Genomic DNA, 23,874 nt, shown 5'->3' with positions numbered 1-23,874 from the left:
CTATACCATTCTTCCCCCTTCCTAATTTATGCTGTTGTTCTCACCCACTATATATTTATACATTAAGTGTCCTATAACATACATTTATACTTATTTGTTATACATTTGTCATTATAAAGGACAAAAGACTTACAGAATTGTCAAGCAAAAATACTTTAAAACTTGCCCTTATACTTACCTATGCAGTTACCTTCAGTGGAGATCTTTTTTTAAAATAATTTTTATTGAGCTTTAAGTGAACGGTTACAAATCAAGTCAGTCTGTCACACATAAGCTTATATACACCTTACTCCATACTCCCACTTACTCTCCCCCTAATGAGTCAGCCCTTCCAGTCTCTCCTTTCATGACAATTTTGCCAGTTTCTAACCCTCTCTACCCTCCTATCTCCCCTCCAGACAAGAGATGCCAACACAGTCTCAAGTGTCCACCAGATACAAGTAGCTCACTCTTCATCAGCATCTTTCTCCAACCCATTGTCCAGTCCCTTCCATGTCTGATGAGTTGTCTTTGGGAATGGTTCCTGTCCTGTGCCAACAGAAGGTTTGGGGACCATGACCGCCAGGATTCCTCTAGTCTCAGTCAGACCATTAAGTCTGGTCTTTTTATGAGAATTTGGGGTCTGCATCCCACTATTCTCCTGCTCCCTCAGGGGTTCTCTGTTGTGCTCCCTGTCAGGGCAGTCATCGGTTGTGGCCGGGCACCATCTAGTTCTTCTGGTCTCAGGATGATGTAAGTCTCTGGTTCATGTGGCCCTTTCTGTCTCTTGGACTCATAGTTATCGTGTGACCTTGGTGGTGTTCATTCTCCTTTGATCCAGGTGGGCTGAGACCAATTGATGCATCTTAGATGGCCGCTTGTTAACATTTAAGACCCCAGACGCCACATTTCAAAGTGGGATGCAGAATGTTTTCATAATAGAATTATTTTGCCAATGGACTTAGAAGTCCCCTTAAGCCATAGTCCCCAAACCCCCGCCCTTGCTTCAGTGGAGATCTTTTTTTTTTGTATGTAAGACTTTAAGTTACTTTCTAGTGTTTATTCTTTCTCATTGAAGGAGAAACACATTCACTTTTTTTTTTGAATTAATATTCTATTGTGTTTTTGGTGGAAATGTATGCAGAAGAAAAGGTTCCCATTCAACAATTTCTATACATATTGTTCAGTGAATTGGTTACATACTTCACTTTATATCAACATTCTCATTATTTCTATTCTAGTTGTTCCCTTTCCACAACCTCATCTTACAGCCCCTCAACCTTCTCATCTATGCGTTAGAGTATTTGTTGACCATTTGGTCTCATGTTGTTGTTGTTAGGTGCCGTCAAGTTGGTTCCGACTCAGAAGCAACCCTATGTACAACAGAACGAAACACTTCCCGGTCCTGTGCCATCTTTACAATCGTTGTTATGCTTGAGCTCATTGTTGCAGCCACTGTGTCAATCCACCTTGTTGAGGATCTTCCTCTTTTCCGTTGATCCTGTACTCTGCCAAGCGTGATGTCTTTGGTCTCATATAGATGGTTATTTTAAGAGATGTAGTGCTCAAGGGCGATATCCATTACTTTATGGGCTAACCTGCTATTCAGCTAAAAGGTGTCTTGAGGGTATAGTTTCAGTTCAAGGCTTAAAGAATATCTCAGGGCAAGAATCTTGGAGATTTCTCCTGTCTCAGTGGGTCCAGTAAGTCTGGATTTTTTGGAAAAATTTGAAGTTCTGTTCAATATTTTTATTCCTTTTTATGAAGATCCATCTGTTGTGGTCCTGGTCAGAGCGTATGGTAGTGGTAGCCGGCACCATGTAGTTCCTCTGGGAACACATTCAGTTTTAAAAAAACATTCACAAGCAGTAAAAGCCACTGTTTTTGATGACTCACTTAAAAAAAAATCCCCACTTGGTCCCCTTTTTAGTCAACCCCTATCCCACTTCTAACCCCTAGCACTCATTGATCTATTTTCTGATCCTATAATTTTGCCTTTTCCAGAATGCCACATAAATGCAGTCATGCAGTATATAGTGTTAAGTTTGGGCTCTTTCAGTTAACATGATGCTTTTGAAATTCAATCATGTAATTTTGTGTCATCAGTAGTTTGTTAATTTTTGTTGCTGGGTAGTATTCTATTATGTGGATGTACCACTATTTATCCATTCATCAACTGAAGGGCATTTGCAATATTTCTAGTTTTCAGTGATTATGAATAAAGCTGTTATAAACATTCAGTGTAGGTTTTCTTGTGAACATAAATTTTCATCTCTTTCAGGTAAATACCTATGAGTAGGGTTGCTGGGCCATGACTTTCTAAGAAAGTACCAAATTGTTTTCCAAAGTGGCTTTTCATTTTGCATCTCCTTTCCCCCTCAGCAGTGTATGAGAGAGAGTTCTGGTTTTTCTGTGTCTTTGCCATCCATTGGTATTGTTAGCATTTTGGATTTCAACTATTGTAACCGTAGAAGTGGTATCTCTTTGTATGTATGTAGGTTTCTTTTCTTTTCTTTTTTTTTTTTTTGGGTAAGGGGGTTGGTGTTCCTCTAACGACTTATGAGGCTGAGCATTTTTCATGTGCATATTGTCATCTGTATGTCTTCTTTGGTGATGTCTTTGTTCAAATATTTGACTATTTTTAATTTTTAAAACTGACTTTTTTATATGTCTGGTTACAAGTCCTTTGTTATATGTTTTGTAGATATTTTTTCCAAGTCTGTGGCTTGCCTGTTCATTCTTTTAATAGGATCTTTTGAAGAACAGTTGTTCTTAATTTTGATGAAGCCCGTTTTATCAGTTTTTTTTTGGATTGTGCTTTTGCTGTTAAATCTAAGCAGTCTGCCTAATTAGGTCATAAAGATTTCCTTCTGTGTTTTTTTTTTTAACAGCACTAGAAACATAATGAAAGCCACATATGTAATTTTAAATTTTCTAGTATCCCTGGGTGGTACAAATGGTTAAGTGCTTGGCTACTAACTGGAAGATTAAAGATTCAAATCCATTGCAAGGTGTCTTGGAAGAAGGCGTGGCAGTTTACTTCTGAAAGATCACAGCCATTGAAAACCCTGTGGAGTGCAGTTCTACTCTGAAACACGTTGGGTTGCCATGAGTCGGAATCAGCTCTACAGCAGCTGGTTTGGTTTAATATCTACATTAGAAAAGTAAAAAGAAACTGGTGAAATTAATTTTATATTATGTTTTATTTAAGCTAATATCAAATAACTATCATTTCAACTCATGTATTCAATAGAAAAATTATTAATGAGATACTTTGCATTTTTATTTTCATACGGCTTACTTAGCTCAAGATGAGCCACATTTCAGGGGCTCACTAGCAACATGTGGCTAGTGACTACCAATACAGACAGTGCCGATCTAGAAGTTACATAGTTTTAGGTTTCATATTTAGGCCTGTTACTCATTTTGAGTTAATTTTACGTAAGGTGTAGAGGTATGGGTTGAAGCTCATTTTCTTACATATGGTTTTTCATAAGGAACTTTTTAATGAAAGTTGTTCTAGGCAAATTAGAAGATTATCTAGAAATCACCATGGGATACAAAGCTCAATATTTAAACATACTTTATTTTATTGCCTGTTATTTGAATGTAATGTAAATTTACTTTGCAATTAACCTTTTTCAAACTATGTGTGGAAAATGCTGGGAAATGTTAGGGGTTGAATGTCTGGGCTTTTCTCATTATACTTGTTCAAATTTAAATTACATGTATGCTACTTAACATTTTTAAGACTAATTATCCTTTCCACTCCAAAGATTATACCTGAAATGCTTATTTACTTTGTTTCCAGGCGTGTACTGGCATTGAAAACATTGACGAAGCTATTACATTGCTTGAACAAAATAATTGGGATTTAGTGGTAAGTACTTTTTTCTTTTTCATAAATGACTGACCAGTAATCAAATTTTATGAACTCTTGAACGTCTTTAACATTTCTTGTATGGGACCAGTACACCATAGCCCATCTGTAAGTCTGATCTAAATGAGTAAAATCTAAATGTCATATCTTTAATACAAAGTTCATATTTAGGTCAGTGTTAAATTACTAAATGATTATGAACATTTTGATAATTTAAATAATTTTCAAACTTGTTCTCTTACTCTGTATTAAGGTTCATCTTCCTGTGTAATATTGTGCTGGAGAGGATTTGGAAGGAGAGGCTTGTACGAATGACTCTATTTGATGCTTTCCTTTCACTTCCTCAGGCCCTCACTAATAGTTACTCCTTTCTAAAGCAATTAAAGAAGTAGCATTCGGCTGTGGTTTTTCATGTGAGCTTCAGGCAGTTTATTAGTTTAGTTTTTCTTTTTTTTAAATTTTGCTGGCAGAAATTCAAAAGGCAGGGCTCAGCACAGCACTGAACCTTAGTCATCTATTGCAAAGCAAATTAGAAATGCATTGTACAATAGTATTGGAGCAGTAAAGGTTCTTTTGCGACTGACTTATTTCATTCAACATAATGTTTCAAGGTCCATCCACATTGTAGCATGTATCAGGACTTCATTTCTCTTTATGGCTGCGTAATATTCCAATGTATATATGTACCACCTTTTGTTTATCTGGAAACCCTGTTGGCATAGTGGTTAAGTGTTAACAGCTGCCAACCAAAGGGTCACAGTTCGAATCCACCAGGTGCTCCTTGGAAACTCTATGGGGAATTTCTACTCTGTCCTGTAGGGTCACTATGAGTTGGAATCGACTTGACGGTGACAAGTTTGGTTTTTTTAATCCACTCATATGTTGATGGATGTTTAGGTTGTTTCCACCTTTTGGCTATTGTAGCAGTATTTCCTTTTTAAAAAACTTTATTGTGGAAATTTTCACACATAAAAAAGCAGAGACAGAATAGGATAATGTATCCACCAAAAATTAGCATGTCAAGCTTGACCTATTTATTTCTCCTTCCCCACACTGGTTATTTTAAAGTAAATCTCAGTTATCGTATATTTTGATCTATTAATACTTGGACTGTATCTAAAAAATAAAGACTTAAAAATGATTGCAATACCAGTGTTAGTTACTTCTAAAAATACAATAAATATTCAGTCAGTTTACATTTCCCCTATTATCTTATACAGGCAGTCCCAGGGTTATGAACATCCAACTTATGTACAACACATAGTTATGAACCAGCCCTCTCCTAAAGCCTATTATATTAAAAATTTGAGGTATATGCAATGGTTTGTAATAATAAACAAGTGCTACTTTGCAACACACATCAAATTGCTATTATTACCGTATTATTATGTTAAAGATGTTTTAGTGTATCTGGAAGTGTTTCTTTAATGTCTTTTATGCATAGGAAGTTACACGGTATACTATATATTAAGATGCACATTTGATTAACTGATGCTAGATACGAACTGTACCTAACTTCTGATTTATGTATAAGCTTAATTTAAAGACAGATTTAGGAAGGCAACTTGTTTGTAATCCGAGTATTGCCTGTAGTTATCTTTAAGCTTGTTTGAATCAAGAGCCAGACAAGGTTTGTGCATTGTATTTGTTTGATGTATCTCATAAGTCTCTTTTTAAACACCTCCCCTGCTATCCATATTTTCCCCCTTGCCTGTTATTTATTGGAGAACCAAAAAAACCAAACCAAACCTGCTGCCATAGCATCAGTTCCAACTCATAGTGGCCCTGTAGGACAGGGTAGAACTGCCCATAGGGTTTCCAAGGAGCAGCTAGTAGGTTCAAACTGCCAACCTTTTAGTTAGCAGCCTGACCTCTAAGCCACTGTGCCACTAGGGCTCCTTGTTGGAGAAACTGGGTCAGTTTTCCTGTAGAATATCTCGTCCTGGATTTTGTTGATTATATCAGCATGTTGCTATTTAACTTCTTCAATCCTCTGTGGTTCCTACAAACTGTTGGATCTAGAGCGTTGATTAGATTCCGGTTACATTTTTGACTTAAATATTTAGTAGGTGGTGTTAAAAATTTCTAACTGCATCACATCAAGAGAATATATGATCTGGCTGCCTAAAGTTTTTATGATGTTAAGGTTCAGGTGTTGTTAGTCTTTTTCATCTGTTATAAAGTTCCTCATCAGCTTTTCACCCAGTAATTTAGCTTCCTTTGATGTTTGTTGCTTATATCCATCATTTTATTAGGTAGGGATTGCTAACTGGTGATATTCTAGTTCTATAATTTCTTCTGCATTTATTTTTTTTATTGTGAAAGTCTTTCCCATATCAACTACTTACTGTTAAAAAACAGGTAATATAGAAATAAATGTTTGATTCCATTTTTTTTTTACCAGTTTTCTGAATAAGGAATTCATTCCCTAATAGCTTCCTAAGATAACCCCCAAAATTTTAAGTTATTACCAACTAATGAATTGTTAATATAGTTGATGTGTTTCCATCAATTGTACTTTTTATTCTTTTTGATGCTTAAATTTTCCCATGTTGGCCAGTGGGAGCTCCTTCAACTTGGCTGTTTTGTCCTTTTGACATGAATCTAGTGGTCTTGGTAGCTTTTCTTTGCTTTCCAGTACAACAAGATGTTCCAGGCTCATCTTGTGCCTTTCTTGTTCCCACTCTGAAATTAGCCTTTTTAAAGAGCCCAGGTTCCTTTTACTAGGAAATAGTATTTAGAGACTATAATCTGGATACTAGAGATTCTCACTGCTATTGGGTTAGTTGCTTTTAAGTCTTAAGTGGACAGAGCTGGGAAAAAAAAAATTAAATTAAAACACATTGTAAGTTCTTACTGATATTTCCAATTCAAATTTAGAATTCTGTGGTTTTTAATGGCCACAATTTGTTTTTGTGTTCCCTGTGTAAAATTTTTGGTTACTAATGATACTAGCATAAAGATATTGGCTTTATCAATTAATATACAGATACTTTTTCACAATAATACCCATGTTGTTACTAGCCGTGTGATGACTAAAAAAAACAGTTTAAGATTTCTTTATAATCATTTTTGTCTTAGGTTATACCTAAGTAGGGAATGATAATCGAATCGTAGTCTTTTAGAGACACTTGAACTAATTCCATTCTGTGTGGTTAAATCACCAACTGTATAGTCAATTTGTAGGATTTAAAATGTTTTTACTTTATTTTGTTTTATAATTACTAAAATATTTACATTGTTTCGAAGTCAAAACTAAACAATTTATATTGACAGAAGTCGTTTTTATCCATGTCTTCACCCTGTTCTTCCGTAGGCTTAGAAGTTTCTGGTATTTTGGAAGCCAATAGTAGATGCATGGATGTTTATCTTATTCTTTATAATATTTATTCATATATGTCCTCTTTTGTGTGTGTAATTTCACAACTTAAAAAAAAACGCAAGGCCAATAAAAATTAAGCTACTTGTTTGTGATCATACAGCAACAAGCAGAGGAGCTAATATCTGAATCCCAGACCTGCACGACTCTAAATTGATGCTTTTAACTACTGTCCTGTACTCCACAGTACATGAATGTATAAAGCATGGTATAGGTGACAACTCCATCGTTTCTATGTAGAGGGTAGAGGGAGAGCAACTTGTTTGAATGGGTGATCCAGGTTTCTTGTCTTGAGCAGCTTTTGCAGTAGCAACTTCTTTGCTTTATTTAGTTTGTTTATTTTAGGTTGTGTTTTAGAGGGGCTGATAGAAATTATTGACGGAGGCTAAAAATTCCACCATTGCATGGTACTGGTGAGAAGGAAATGGGTTGGAGAATAGAGAAGTTATGGACTTGGGGTTATGGAATTCAAGTGTTTGAGGTGGAAATTACTGGTTGGGAGGATGGATGTAAGTTCTTTCTTCATCTACTTCTCATTGGTCCATGTTCATTAGTTTTGAAGATTAAAACATTTATTGATTATGGAAATGTTCTCAATGCAGCCTATTTAGAGTATTGACTTTTCTCAGATGTTGTTGTTAGGTGCCATCCTGTCAGTTCCAACTCATAGCAACCCTACTATGTACAACAGAATGAAACACTGCTAAGCCCTTTGCCATCCCCACAATGCTTGAGCCCATTGTTACAGCTACCACGTCAGTCCATCTCCTTGAGGCCTCTTTTTCGATGACTCTCTACCAAGCAGGGTGTCCTCCTCCAGGGACTGATACCTCCTGATAGCATGTCCAAAGTATGTGAGATACGGTCTTGCCGTCCTTGCTTCTTAGGAGCATTCTGGTCGTACTTCTTCCAAGACAGATTTGTTTGTTCTTTTGGCAGTCCATGGTATGTTCAATGTTCTTCTCCAATACCACAATTCAAATACATGAGTTCTTCGATCTTCTTTATTCGTCCTCTAGCTTTTGCATGCATTTGAGGCGGTTGAAAACGCTATGGCTGTCAGTCTTCAAGGTGACATCTTTTCTTTTCAGTAATTTAAAGAGGTCTTTTGCAGCAGATTTGCCTAATGCAACACGTCTTTCGATTTCTTGACCGCTGCTTCCATGGCCATTGATTGTGGATCCAAGTAAAATGAAATCCTTGACAACTTTCAATCTATTCTGCATTTATCATGATGTCCAGCTGTGGTGGACAGGTTTCAGCTGAGCTTCCAGACTAAGACAGACTAGGAAGAAGGACCTGGCAGTCTACTTCTGGAAAGAATTAGCCACTGAAAACCTTATGAATAGCAGTGGAACATGTCAGATATAGTGTCTGAAGATGAGCCCCCCAGGTTGGAAGGCACTCAATATGACTGGGGAAGATCTGCCTTCTGAAAGTAAAGTCGACCTTAATGGCGTGGATGGAGTCAAGCTTTCGGAATCTTTATTTGCTGATGTAGCACGACTCAAAATGAGAAGAAATTTCTCAGATAGTGGTGAATTACTGATTGTTACAGGTGCTCTAAAACTATATGAGTTATTTGATTTTAGAAACATTGTAGTATCACTTGAGTTAAAAATACCTGGTGTGGTATTTCTGCAGAAGGGCAGTCTGACACTGTATCAGGCCCAAATAAAAGCAAGCTATCTTTCATAGCCTTAAATTTTGCTTTCTTTTGAAATGTATATCCAGCTGGCTTTTGCCTATAAATAATCCACCTTTATCCATAGTAAAGATTTGCTGTGCTATGAAACTATCTTGCTGTATAAACTTATCATTTCTCCTCTTTTTATATTAGCACTAACTTGTATTGTGATTTTTAAAAAAACAAAACTTAAATATTTTGATTCACCCAATTACTAGCTCAGACTTTCATTAGAATCACTGAACTTTATATTTAGTGTTCTGTTTTGCCTTTGTTACATTTTGTGTTTGTATATATAAGATGATTATCACTGTTCTGTATTTTATGGGCCTTATGGAACAGTTTGCTTAATTTAAGTTTTTAACCTAGGATGTGCCTGTATTTGTAATTTTTTGTATTTATCACTCGAACCTCTCCTCCAGTGTTTTATATTTATCACCTGAACCTCTCCTCCAGTGTTTTCGTGTACATTTTACTAGAGCAGTGTAGAGGAATGTGAGTTAGGCGGCACAATCTGGAATTATTATGGACTTAAAAAAAAAAAATTCATTTGGTAAGCACTGAATACTCATAGTCTCTCCAGGCTTACACTAGGTATGTTGTTGTGTGCTGTTGAGTTGATTCTGACTCATAGTGACCCTCACACGGTTTCCTAGGCTATAATCTTTACTGGAGCAGATTGCTAGGTCTTTTCTCCTGTAGATCTGCTGGAAGGTTTGAACTGCCAAGAATTTAACCTTTTCACCACCCAGGCTCCTTTGTGCTAGGTACATATATAAAAAACAAAACCAAAACAAACCAAACCCATTGCCGTAGAGTTGATTCTGACTCATAGTGATCCTATAGGGCAGAGTAGAAGTGCCTCATGGGGTTTCCAAGGCTGCAAATCTTTTTTTTTTTTATTGTGCTTTAAGTGAAAGTTTACAAATCAAGTCAGTCTGTCACAAAAAAACTTACATGCACCTTGCTGTATACTCCCAGTTGCTCTTCCCTTAATGAGACAGCCCATCCACTCCCTCCACTGTCTCTTTTTGTGTCCATTTCGCCAGCTTCTAACCCCCTCTACCCTCTCCTCTCCCCTCCAGGCAGGAGATGCCAACATAGCCTCAAGTGTCCACCTGATCCAAGAAGCTCACTCCTCACCAGCATCCCTCTCCAACCCACTGTCCAGTCTGATCCCTGTCTGAAGAGTTGGCTTTGAGAATGATTCCTGTCGTGGGCCAACAGAAGGCCTGGGTGCCACAACCACCGGGGTCCTTCTAGTCTCAGTCAGACCATTAAGTCTGGTCTTTTTACGAGAATTGGGGTCTGTATCCCACTGCTCTCCTGCTCCCTCAGGGGTTCTAAGTTGTGTTCCCTGTCAGGGCAGTCATTGGTTGTAGCCGGGCACCATCTAGTTCTTCTGCTGTCAGGGTGATGTAGTCTCTGGTTCATGTGGCCCTTTCTGTCTCTTGGGCTCGTAATCACCTTGTGTCTTTGCTGTTCTTCATTCTGCTTTGATCCAGGTGGGTTGAGACCAATTGATGCATTTTAGATGGCCGCTTGCTAGTGTTTAGGACCCCAGACGCCACTCTTCAAAGTGGGATGCAGAATGTTTTCTTAATAGATTTTATTATGCCAATTGACTTAGACGTCCCCTGGAACCATGGTCCCCAAACCCCTGCCCCTGCTATGCTGGCCTTTGAAGTATTCAGTTTATTCAGGAAACTTCTTTGCTTTTGATTTAGTCCAGTTGTGCTGACCTTAAGGCTGCAAATCTTTACGGAAACAGACTGCAACATCTTTCTCCCATGGAGCGGCTGGTGGGTTCAGACCGCTGACCTTTCAGTTAGCAGCCAAGCACTTAACCACTATACCACCACGGCTCCTTATGCTAAATATAGCCAGGGCTTAAAAAATAACTATATATAATCTCTGTTTTGAGAAATTTACAGGAAAATTGATAAGACAGCATCTCTTACCCATGTATATCATAATCAGGAATGGGAATAACTTCCTGAATATATAATGATTGTAAAAATTTTAGCTATTCTGTATAGACTCAGGGAGCTCTGATGGTGCAGTAGTTAAGTGCTTGGCTGCGAACCAAAAGGATGGTGGTTTGTTAGAACCCACTAGCTGCTCCATTGGAGAAACATGTGGCAGTCTGCTTCTATAAAGATTTACAGCCTTGGAAACTCTATGGGACAGTTCCAGTCCATTCTATAGGGTTTTTATGAGTCAGACTCAACTTGATGGCAGTGGGTTTGGTTTTATATAGATTTAGACACAAATAAAAAGTGTTCTATATGAAAATACCACCCAGCCCCAGGTATACTAATAATTAGTGACTTTTCCTAATCCTGCACATTATTTTTATTATGTAGGTAGTTGTTCAGTAAAGCAGCGCTTTCAAACTGTTTTAATCACCCCACAGTTGAATCTAGTTATTTTGAGGTGATTTCAGGTTGGGTTATTGTCTTAGGCTGGGTTCTTTAGAGAAGCAGAGCCAGTAAAGTGTATAAATATATGTATGTATAGAGAAATTTATATCAAGGAAATGGCTCACGCAGTTATAAAGGCTGTAGTGTCCCAAGTCCATGGGTCAGGAAAGAGGCTTCTCCTGATGCATGTACCCATGGGGGCTGGCAAACCCAAGATCGGCAGTCAGGAGAGCAGGGCTGTTGCTCACAGGCTGTGAAGATAGACTAAGCCCCAGATCAGCAGGCAAGACCTCAGGTAAGCTGCTACCTCAAGTCCTAAGAACCAGAGGTCAGATAAACAGGAGCTAGCTGTAGGATCTAGAAGGAGCAGAAGCCCCGGAGCCCTGCCTGAACGTCTGCCCACATTTGATGCAGGCCACGTGCTCAAGGAAACTCCCCCAGCCAATTGGCTGCTCACAGCAGATCCCATCATGGGGGTGATCACATATCAGATCTCAGCAGGGAAGTGATCACAACATTACATGACTGCCAAAACAGTGCAAATCATGACCCAGCCAGGTTGATACACAATCCCAACCATCAGTTATATAATAGTGGGAAGTGTCTCTGTCTACTGTTACACCTGACATGAACCCTGTAGTGCTCCTACCTCCGTTTACCTTAGACTTGGGTCGTTTTTCACTTTGTCCTGTGCTTAGAATTGCTGCTGCTGTTGTTCGGTGCCGTCGAGTGAATCCCGACTAATAGCGACCCTATGCAAAACAGAACGAAACATTGCCTGCTCCTATGCCATCCTCACAATCATTGTTATACTTAAGTCCATTGTTGAAGCCATCATGTCAGTCCATCTCCTTGAGGGTCTTCCTCTTCTTCGATGACCCTCTACTTTACCAAGCATGATGTCCTTCTCCAGGGAGTGGTCCCTACCGATAACATGTCCAAAGTATGTGAGATGTAGTCTTGCCATCCTTCCTTCTAAGGAGCATTCTGGTCATACTTCTTCCAAGTCAGATTTGTTTCTTCTTTTGGCAGTCCATGGTATATTCAATATTCTTCTCAAACACCACAATTCAAAGGCGTCAGTTCTTCTTCAGTCTTCCTTACTCATTGTCTAGCTTTCACATGCATATAAGGCAGTTGAAAACACCATGGCTTGGGTCAGGCCCATCTTAGTCTTCGAGGTGACATCTTTGCTTTTGAACACTTTAGAGAGGTCTTTTGCAGCAGATTTGCCCAACGCGATGCATCATTTGATTTGTCGACTGCAGCTTCTGTGGGCTTTGATGGTGGATCCAAGTAAAATGAAATCCTTATAACTTCAGTCTTTTCTCCATTTGTCATGATGTTGCTTATTGGTCCAGTTGTGAGGGTTTTTGTTTTCTTTATGTCAAGGTGTAATCCATAGTAAAGACTGTAGTCTTTGATCTTCATCAGTGAGTGCTTCAAGTCCTCTTCGCTTTTGGCAAGAAGGGTTGTGTCATCTGCATAACACAGGTTTTTAATGAGTTTTCCCCCAATCCTGATGCCCTGTTCTTCATATAGTTTAGCTCCTCGGATTACTTGCTCAGCTTATTGATTGAATAAATGTGGTGAAATGATACAACCCTGATGCACACCTTTGACTTTAAACCATGCAGTATCCCCTTGTTCTGTTTGAACAACTGCCTCTTGATCTATGTACAGGTTTTTCATGAGTACAATTAAGAGTTCTGGACCATTCTTCCCAATGTTATTCATAATTTGTTATCATCCACATAATTGAATGCCTTTGCATAGTCAATAAAACACAGGCAGACATCTTTCTGGTATTCTCTGTTTTCAGCCAGGATCCATCTGACATCAGCAATGATATCCCTGGTTCCACATCCTCTTTTAAATCTGGCTTGAACCACTGGCAGTTCCCTGTCAGTGTACTGCTGCAGCCACCCTTGAATGATCTTCAGCAAAATTTTACTTGCGTGTGATATTAATGGTGTTGTTTGATAATTTCTGCATTCGATTGGATCGTCTTTCTTGGCAATAGGCATAAATATGGACCTTTTCTAGTCAGTTGGCTAGGTAGCTGTCTTCCAGATTTCTTGGCATAAATGAGTGAGCACTTCAGTACTGCATCCGTTTGTTTAAACATCTTGATTGGTATTCCGTCAATTCCTGGAGCGTTGTTCTTTGCCAGTGCCTTCAGTGCAGCTTGGACTTCTTCCTTCAGTAGCATTGGTTCCTAATCATGTGCTACCTCCTGAAATGTTTGAACATTGATCAGTTCTTTTTAGTATAATGACCCTGTATTCCTTCCATCTTCTTTTGATGCTTCTTGTGTTGTTTAATATTTTCCCCGTAGAATCCTTCAGTATTGTAACTCGAGGCTTGAATTGTTTCTTCAGTTTTTTCAGTTCAAGCAATTCTGGGTGTGTTCTTCCCTTTTGGTTTTCTAACTCTAGGACTTTGCACATGTCATTGCAATTCTTTGCCTTCTCGAGCCACCCTTTGAAATCTTCTGTTTATCTCTTTGACTTCATCATTTCTTCCTTTTGCTTTAGCTACTGGATGTTCAAGGGTAAGTTTCGGAGTCTCTTCGGACATCCAATTAGGTCTTTTCTTTTTCTCCTGTCTTTTTAATGACCTCTTGCTTTTTTTATGTATGATGTCCTTGATGTCATTCCACAACTCATCTGGTCTTCGGTCATTAGTGTTCAACGCATCAAATCTGTTCTTGAGATGGTTTTCAAATTCAGGTGAATATGCTAAAGGCCATACTTTGGCTCTAGTGGACTTGTTGTAATTTTCTTTAGTTTGAACTTGAACTTGCATATGAGCAACTGATGGTCTGTTCTCTAGTTGGCCCCTGGCCTAGTTCTGACTGATGATATTGAGCTTTTCCATCATCTCTTTCCACAGATGTAGTCAACTTGGTTCCTGTGTATTCCATCTGGCAAGGTTCACGTGTATAGTTGCTGTTTATGTGGGTGAAGAAAGGTATTTGCCATGAAGAAGTCATTGGTCTTGCAAAATTCTGTCATGCCATCTCTGGTATTGTTTCTGTCACCAAGGCCATATTTTCCAACTTCCAGTACCTCTTCGTTTCCAACTTTCACATTCCAATCAGTAGTAATTATCAATGCATCCTGATTGCATGTTTGATCAATTTTAGACTGCAGAAGTTGGTAAAAATCTTCAGTTTCTTCATCTTTGGCCCTAGTGGTTAGTGTGTAAATTTGAATAATAGCAGTATTAACTGATCTTCCTTGTAGGTGTATGGGTATTATCCTATCACTGACAGCGTTGTACTTCAGGATGGATCTTGAAATGCTCTTTTTGATGATGAATACAACACCATTCCTCTTCAATTTGTCATTCCCAGCATAGCAGACCATATGATTGTCTGATTCAAAGTGACCAATACCAGTCCATTTCAGCTCACTAATGCCTAGGATAGCAATGTTTGTGTATTCCATTTCATTTCTGATATCTGATTTTCCTAGATTCATACTTAGTACATTCCACATTCTGATTATTCATGGATATTTGTAGCTTTTTCTTCTCATTTTGAGTCATGCCACTCAGCAGATCAAGGTCCCGAAAACTTCACTCCATCCACGCCATTAAGGTCGACTCTACTTTGAGCGGAAACCCTGGTGGCATAGTGGTTAAGTGCTACAGATGCTAACCAAAAGGTTGGAAATTCAAATCCACCAGGCTCTCCTTGGAAACCCTGTGGGGCAGTTCTACTCTGTCCTGTAGGGTCACTGTGAGTTGGAATCGACTTGCTGGCATTGGTTTTGGTTTGGTTTTTTTGTGCTTTGAGGAGGTAGCTCTTCCCCAGTCATATTTTGACTGCCTTCCAACCTGAGGAGCTCAACTTCTGGCACTATATCAGAAAGTGTTCCACTGATATTCATAAGATTTTCACTGGCTAATTCTTTTCAGAAGTAGACTGCCGGGCCCTTCTTCCTAGACTGTCTTAGTCTGGAAGCTTGGCTGAAACCTGTCTGCCATGGGTGACCGTGCTGGAATTTGAATGGTGGTGGCATAGCTTATAGCATCACAGCAACACACAAGCACCCATAGGATGACAAACTGACAGATATTTGAGATAAGGTTAATGTCATTGCGTTTGAGTTTCCTTCCTTGAAGATGTGTGTTTTAAAATTATACACAGAAAGAAGAGTGGCATAAAAGGATTTTTGGCAGTGGGTTAAAATCTTCCACCAGAAGACTGCTGTCTTACGTGGAAATGTGCTATATGATTGTTATAAATTGGGCTCCAAAATCCAGCCATTGCTCACTTTGTGTTTTTAATGTAGAATACCTTTGTTGAGTGAAGAATTCTGTACGGTTTGTAAATGTTAGGCAGCTAACTATAACTAACTGTAGTGGTTAAGTGCATTGCATTAATCTTGAATCAAGAGCCCTGGCTTTTCAAACCTCTTGTTATAGATTGAATTGTGTCACTTCAGAATATGTTTTGAAATCTTAACCCCTGTACCTGTACTCTGTTTGGAAATAGGGGTTTTCTTTTGTTTTGTTAATAAGCTCATTCTCATGTAAGGTGTGCCCTAAATCTAATCATTTCTGAGTTATAAAAAGAACAGTATGAAAATGGTGACATACAGGGGAAATGGGAATGCCACGTGAGGATGGTCAACAAGCCAAGAAACGCCAAGGAACCATGGAATGCCCAGGGCCTCCAGCAGGGAAGGAATTTTGACGTGATCAGTGCCCTCATTTGGACTTTTAGCCTCCACAACTGTGAGAAAATAGATTTCTGTTATTTAAAGCCACCCACTCGTGGTATTTGTTTTACAGCAGGATTAGATATCTAAGATACCTCTTGTCATTAATTTACTGAGTGTGGCCTTGGCCAGGTTACTTCTGTGTGAACCTCTGAATTTCCTCATAAGATAAGGAATTTGGACTAGATTATTCTCAAGATTCCTTGATTCATGAAGTATTTGTTAAGAGTCTTTTATGGCCCAATTTTTGTTAAGATTCTATGAAAAGCAGTTAATTATGAATAATAGTATAAGCTAACACTTAGTAGAACTATGTAAGTTTGAAGTGCTTGTAAATATTCCATTAATCCTTTTAACAACTTTATAAGGCAGATAATGGCAGGACAAAATGTTAGGCTGGTTGTTTCAAAGACAGTCTGTATATATGAAACTCCTTATATAAGTTAAAATTTCTAGTAAGCTCTGGCAGGTCTAGGCAAAGATATGTGACATATACTTGATAACCCAATGCTAAGTGAAATAAAGTAAAAGTAAACTTGAACCTAGTCATACTACTTTAAAAGTACTATATGCTCTTAGGAAATTACTTTTGAACTTTCCACTCAATTTTTGCTCTAGTTTGTTGCCTGTGCTGATGTAGCTGTTTTGTTGAAGAAAGGCTTTATTCAGAGTTGTCATATTTTTTTTTAAGCTATGTTTTCTACAATATTGCAAAAATATATATTTCTGGATTATCACTGAATTTCTAGTTCTTAAAGTTGCTTTTGACTAGTAGAAGCTTATGGTAAAGTCATTTCCATTGGAAGGGCCAAAACTAAGGAAAATTATCATGCATATAATTTGTCTCATCTTAAGGCTCACTGAGGTGCCTTGAGTCATTTCTCTCCCACCAGTTTTTGCCTTTGAAGAAGTGTATTTTACTGATTATTCTAAAATTACTTAGAACAGTTTTTTTTCCACTACCCTGCTCAGGATGTGGCTTAAGAGTTCCTTGAATTTGTGCTGTTTTTCTACTTTGCACAATATTATAAACACCTATGGTTTTATGAATGAACTAGTCTAACCAGTGATATAATGAGTTTCTCTCATCACTAGAAAGCAGCTAAGCGTTTAGCACTGCCTTTCATCAATGGCCATCAGACACTGGCTTATATTAGCACAAATCATTGCTATGACAAAAGAGAAATTACTGTGAAAGAATATCTCATCATATCAATTTCTCCTCCTTTGTGGCAGCCTTCTTTGCTTCTCTTGCACTCAAAGGACCATAAGCCCATTCGACAGAATTTTTCAGTTTTTAATCTGACTACCATGCTACTATTTATCCTCTCTCCTTTTATTGAGGGTACTTTGTGGAACGCATTATGTCAAGTGATTTAACTACATTTATTTCATTGAATCCTCACAGCAGTATAAACAGGTCGAGAGGTAACCTGTTGCCATAGAGTTGATTCTGACTCAGTTATCCTATAGGACAGAGTAGAACTGCCCATAGGGTTTCTAAGGCTATAATCTTTACAGAAGCAAACTGCCACATCTTTCTGTTGTGGAGTGGCTGGTAGATTTGAACCGCTGACCTTTAGGTTAGCAGCCAAGCTTGCAATAGTTATTACTTTTATTTTATAGATGAGAAAAGTAAGAACAAATAAAGTTAAATAAACGTGCAGGCTCACAGCTGATAATAGGTAACCCTGTAATTTTAAACCCAGATCTAAGTTCTCATAGCTTTAAAGTCATGGTTTATGGTTGTTGATTAAATTTTGACTACCTGGTGTGCTATTGGAAACCGTGATGGTGTAGTGGTTAAGTGGTAAGGCTGTTAACCAACAGTTGGGCAGTTTGAATCTACCAGACGCTCCTTGGAAACTGTAGGACGGTTCTACACTGTCCTATAGGGTTGCTGTGAGTCAGAATTGACTCGGTGGCAATGGGTTTGGTTATTTTTTGGGGTTTAGTGTGCTATTCTGTTTTTTTCTCTCTACCACTCAACTGATTTCACACTGTCAAGAGAAAGAGCTTGTACATTTAGCGGTGCTTTAGTGATGTTTTTACTTTGTTTTCAAATAGATTCTAAGCTTCTAGAGAAAAAGAATTCTGTTTCTTATTTTGTCTTTGGCACCTGTTTTTGTTTGTTAGGTGCTGTTGAGTCGGTTTCGACTCACAGCGACCCTGTGTACAACAGAACGAGACACTGCCTGGTCCTGCGCCATCCTCGCAATCATTGTTATGCTTGAGCCCATTGTTGCAGCCTCAAAGTGACAGAGGTCTTAAGATCTAATAAAAATGTGGATATGTTAATCACATAGAAGGAAATGATGTTGTCCGTTGTTAAATACAATTTTGAAACACGTGGCTAATATTACTCTGTTGTTTTCTAGTACTGCTTTTCTAAACTGTTTCAGAACAGTTAAACTAAATGAAATGGCTGCTCACTGCTGAATTAGCTTTATGCTAATTTTGAAAGTAGTATATACTTCGTATGACTTGTACATTTAAAAGGAAATAAAAACGTAAATAGCTTGGTTGTTTAAATTATCTTTTTGACCTTTATCTTTTTAAAAGCTTGCTAACCTACAAATTAGCTTGATTTAAAAAATGAATTTTTTTCATGAAAAAGTTTACACACAAAAAGAAACAATCTTTGATGTTTACGAGGCAGGGAGGGATGGGATGGAAAAATACTAAATAGACAATAGATAAGTAGTAACTTTGGTGAAGGATAAGACTACACAATGCTGGGGAAGCCAGTACAGCTTATACAAGGCAAGGTCATGGACGCTCCATAGAGACATCCAAACTCCCTGAGGGACCGAATTGCTGGGCTGAGGGCTGTGAGGACCGTGGTCTTGGGGAACATCTAGCTCAATTGGCATAACATAGTTTATAAAGAATATGTTCTACATTCTACTTTGGTGAGTAGCGTCTGGAGTCTTAAAAGCCTGTGAGCAGCCATCTAGGATACTCCACTGGTCTTATCCCTTCGGGAGCAAGGAAGAATGAAGAAAATTAAAGATACAGGGGAAAGATTAGTCCAGAGGACTAATGGGCCACATCCACGACGACATCCGCCAGAATGAGTCCAGTACAACTAGATGGTGCTCGGCTACCACCACTGACTGCTCTGACAGGGATCACGATAGAGTGTTCTGGACAGAGCTGGAGGAAAATGTAGAACAAATTCTAACTCAGAAAGACCAGATTTGCTGGCCCGTCAGAGACTGGAAAAACCGTGAGAGTATGGCCCCTGGACACCCCTTCAGCTCAGTAATGAAGTCACTCTTGAGGTTCACCCTTCAGCCGAAGATTGGACAGGCCCATAAAACAAAATGAGATTAAAGGGGCACACCAGCCCAAGGGCAAGGACTAGAAGGCAGGAGGAGGGGACAGGAAAGTTGGTAATAGGGAACCCAATGTCAAGAAGGGAGAGTTTTGACACGTTGTGGGGTTGTTAACCAATGTCATAAAACAATATGTATAATAAGTGTGCAGTGAGAAACTAGTTTATTCTGTAAACCTTCATCTAATATACAATAAAAAAATAAAAATGAGAAAAATGAGTTGTTTTCAACAATTTGCTTTGCTGTGGTATTTAACTTATTTCTATTATTGAAAGTGGTTTAAACAAAAAATCACTGCAGCAGATTCAGTGGTTTAGCACACCTGTAAATGTGCTGACTTGCAGTTTCTCTTTGCTGGTTTCAAGGCACAGCTGACATAAATGAGTGTGTGCTTGGAAAAGAAAAATAATATGGCAGTTAAAAATTCCCATTTCTATAATTCTTTATCTTAATATTGATAGTTTTATAAAAAATACTACTTAATGGTAAAATAAGTTTCTTTAAAGACTTTAGTTATATTTTACTATCTTTAAGTAAAATGTTAAAGTATATACATGGAAAAGTTTATATTTCATGCTTGTACCTTCCCAGGTTTCATTTTCATTCTCTTCTGATAATCTATTTCCAGGTTTTGTTGTTTGTTTTTGTATTTTGTTTAATTCAATATTTTAGTAAGTTTTTTATATTTCCAGTGTGCTCATCTAATTTTTGTTTTTTTATCCTTTGCATGCTCTCAATTTTGCTCAAACACATATTTTTCTCCCTGCCCTCCCAAAAGACAGAAAAATCACCCAAGCTTAAAATTTCTCCACATGGTAAATAATGAATGGTAAACCTAATCCCAAAGTTCCTCAGATACCAAGGTACTCTAAGATTAACTATCCTCTGTCTACATCCACTTTAGTTATAGGAAACTGTGTAGTGGAATTGTTCTTTGAATGCCTCTATCATAGAATTTGAGCCATCTTTCTTGGTAGCTTAATTGAAACCCTCTACTGTTTAACCCTTCATCTTCATCATGAATGAGCTCCCGCAAGTCTGGAGTAGCTGTGACTTCAAAATTCAGCCAAATTAACCAGTAACCTGAAACATGCCATGTATATCCTGCCTCCAAGTTTCTGCTTTTATAGGTCTTCTACCGATTTCCCCCTCCTCTTTCTTGTTGATCATCCAATTTTTTTCCTTCGTTTAAGGCTCAATTGAAGTCCTATCCCTTTTCTGGCCTAATAGCTTCTTCCCTCAGTGGAGACACCTGTCTCTGAAACTTCGTAGCACTTATTGTGGTACTGCTCTTTGAACCCTTAGCCCCTGCTATCTTATTATACCCTATTCCCTTTACCCTAACACACACACACACACACACATATTCTATATTTAAAAAATAATGTGTAATAATTGTTGAAAGGATTTTGAAAATTCTTGGCCATTATTTTTTTGTTTTTAAAAATAATATTGAGTTTTTGCTGAAAGTTTACCGAGCAAGTTAGGTTCACATTTGACAGTTTCCACACAAATTGTTAGTGTCATTAGATACATTCATCAAAATATGTCAATATTCTCTTTGATTCTGTTCTGTTTGTTCTCTTTCCAGTGGTGTAGTTTCCTTGCCCCCTTACCTTTTCATCTTTGCTGTTGAGAAATTGTTGACCTTTTTGGCCTCCTACTGATGATTTTTAAGTAGGAAACCAATCTTAAGGGTAATGTCTTTTATTTTGTGTGCCATTCTGCTCTTTTCTTTCTGGGATTTTAATTATGCATTTATTAAATAGTTTGGATTTTGTCTTATTGCTCTTAGATACTCTGATCTATTTCCCTACCTGCCCCCCCCATTTTTTTTCCCTCTGTGTTTCAGTTTGAGTAATTTCTCTAGACCTATCTTCAAGTTCACTTATTCTTTCCTTGACTTTGTTAGTCTTCTGAAGAGCCTGTTGAAGATATTCTTCATCTCTGTTCCTGTGGGTTTTTTTTTTTTTTTTAAATCTCTAGCATAGCATAGTATCCATTTCTCTACTGAAATTACCCATCTGGCTTTACATGTCTGTGTTTCCCGTTGGAGGCTTTGTCATGTTAATCATAGTCATTCAAATTTTCTTGTCAGTCTAACATCTCTATCACATCTCAATCTGTTTATGATGATTGCATGTCATTTACAAGTATTTTTTTTTGGCCTTTTGGTATGTTTTATAATTTTTTGTTGAAAGGTAAAGCTCTTATGTAGGGTAGTAGAGACTTAGGTAAGAGTTTTTATACCTGGAAATGGGCATGTCTTTCTTTATGCTAAGACTTTAATGCAGGGGTTTGAGTTGATCTAATTTTGAGTTGAATTGGGTTTGAGGTTTGTTTCTCCTATGGCTATGCTCAGTACACCAACGTCTTCAGATGCCTCTAGTGATACATTGTGTTTTGAGTGGTTGGCCGATTTTGACAGACATTGTTTGGTTTGTTTTAAGTGCTGTTCCACTCTCAGCTTTTGATTTTCCCTTTGAGTAGTTCCTCAGGGAGGGTGTGTCTCTTACAAGTTACTTGTTACTGTGTGCCAACTAGCCTGACCATGGGAACTGGAGGGGCTCTCTGTTATTCTGATAAAACTTTAATCCTCTGTAGGCATTGAGTCCCTGGGTATTGGGGTATGGCCTTCTCAAAGCCCTTATCTCTCCCCAGCTATGGCTCTGACTGAGCCTAGCATGTTTTCTTAACCTTCCCCTTGGGGTAGAGGATTTTTTTCTTTTTCCTCATCCCTTCTTCTAGTTTCTGTGGGTGTTGCCTTTCCCCCTCAGGTTCAGGCTTTTGTTTTGTGAGGGAGATGGAAGGATCCTGATGGATTTTTGTGTTCCTTCCATAGTGTTTTCTGTTTCTCTCCCTTTGTTCTGCATCTCAGTGGAGATTTTTTCAGGACTCTCCCAATATTTTTCTCTGAGCTTCTGGTGGTGTTCATGAAGGAAAAACCTGTAAAAGTGTGCAGCAGCCCCCCCCCACCCCCCACTTATTTGCATCCCATAGGGCCTGTACCCTCTCTCACCAGTGCAGTCTTGGTCTCCACCAATTTGTCAATTACCCCAGCAGAATTCTTGCCCTGTTAAGCTAGTGTTCATGTCTTGTCTCACTCTGCAGGCACCTGTCTCTCAGATTTTGGTCTAGCTGGTTGCCCTGTGACCTTATTGCTCCAGTGAGGTACCATGAACTGGCTTTCTCTCTCTTTCATTGTAAGATTGAGGGCAGCACTCTTTCCAGCTCTCTAATGACCCATTGTCATTATTTTTAAAGGCACCTGTAACTTCAGTTTGTATTTTTTCTTTCCCCAAAGAAATGTGTAGTACATGGCTTTTAAATTTCCAGATGCAAGGTCCTTTCTATTTTCTCGTTAGTTAACGCCTAGTTTCATTGTGTTGTATTCAGAGTATTGTTCATAATATTTCTACTTTATGCAAGTTTTATTTGTTTGTGACCTAACATATGATTGATTTTTGCGAATGTGTCATTAGCTGTGCGAATGGAAATTCTGTATTATTAGGGTATAGTATATGTATATGTGTGTGTATATATGATATATATGTGTGTGTGTGTATATGTATATATTTAAGTGAAAAACCAGTTGCCATCAAATTGATTGCAATTCATGGCGACTTCATTGGTATTAAAGTAGAACTGTGCCCCATAGGGTTTTCAGTGGCTGATTTTTCAGAAGTAGATCACCAGGGCTTTCTTCCAAGGTGCCTCTGGGTAGACTTGAACCACCAACCTTTTGGTTCGCAGCCAAGAGGGTTAACTGTTTGCGTATATATATGTAATGACTGCATATATCATCCCTGTACATTATATATTTCTGTATGTTATGTGGAGCCCTGGTAGTGCACAGTGGTTAAGAGCTCAGCTGCTAACCAAAAGATCGGCATTTCGAATCAACCAGCTGCTCCTTGGAAACCCTATTGGGCTGCTATATGTTGGAATCGACTCAATGGCAATTGGTTTATATGTTCTATGTATCCAAAAGACCTACCTTGTTTATATCCATAAGGTCTTCTACTTCCTTACTTACGATTTACTTGATCTGTCTTAAATTGAGTAGTGTATGTAGTCTTTCCTCAGTTCAACTTGACTGAAGGAAGTGGTTTTTTGGTTTATTACTGGTGTATTTGTATCTGTATCTCTTTACATCTGTAGTTTTCTGCTCATAATGTTAGATATCTTCGTGTACACATTCATATGAATAATAAATGGTGACTTTTTTGTGTCATGTTTAATGCTTCGGGCTTGAGTTGTACTTTGTTATTAGATAGCTTCCTCTGCTGTCTTTTTTTGTTTCCATTAACCTGATATCCCTTTATTTTTAGTCATTTTGAAGTTGTCTTAGGTGTTTTCTTGTATACAGCATATAGTTGGCTCTTGTTTCACAAGCCAAATTGAAAATCTTTTTCTTTTAATAGTTAAGTCCATTCACATCCATTAATATAATTGATA

At 38.2% G+C, this 23,874-nt stretch overlaps 1 protein-coding gene across 3 annotated transcripts in view; it reads left to right on the top strand.

Annotated features, from left to right (window-relative positions):
* Nucleotides 1-23,874, top strand: part of FAF1 (Fas associated factor 1) — a 620,612-nt gene that overhangs the window by 104,341 nt on the left and 492,397 nt on the right. For all 3 annotated transcript variants that reach the window (XR_010321387.1, XR_010321388.1, XM_010591294.3), the window contains exon 2: nucleotides 3,791-3,859. Coding sequence is in view for 1 of the 3 variants with exons in the window: in XM_010591294.3 (XP_010589596.1) it covers nucleotides 3,791-3,859 (69 nt within the window). In the remaining 2 variants the exon portion in view is untranslated. The remainder of the gene's footprint in view (nucleotides 1-3,790; nucleotides 3,860-23,874) is intronic.

This window comes from Loxodonta africana, chromosome 3, assembly GCF_030014295.1.
Source record: "Loxodonta africana isolate mLoxAfr1 chromosome 3, mLoxAfr1.hap2, whole genome shotgun sequence".
In the NCBI taxonomy this organism is placed as follows: domain Eukaryota; kingdom Metazoa; phylum Chordata; class Mammalia; order Proboscidea; family Elephantidae; genus Loxodonta; species Loxodonta africana.
The sequence above is the reverse complement of the archived record's forward strand: the minus strand, read 5'-3'. Positions and strand labels throughout refer to the sequence as shown.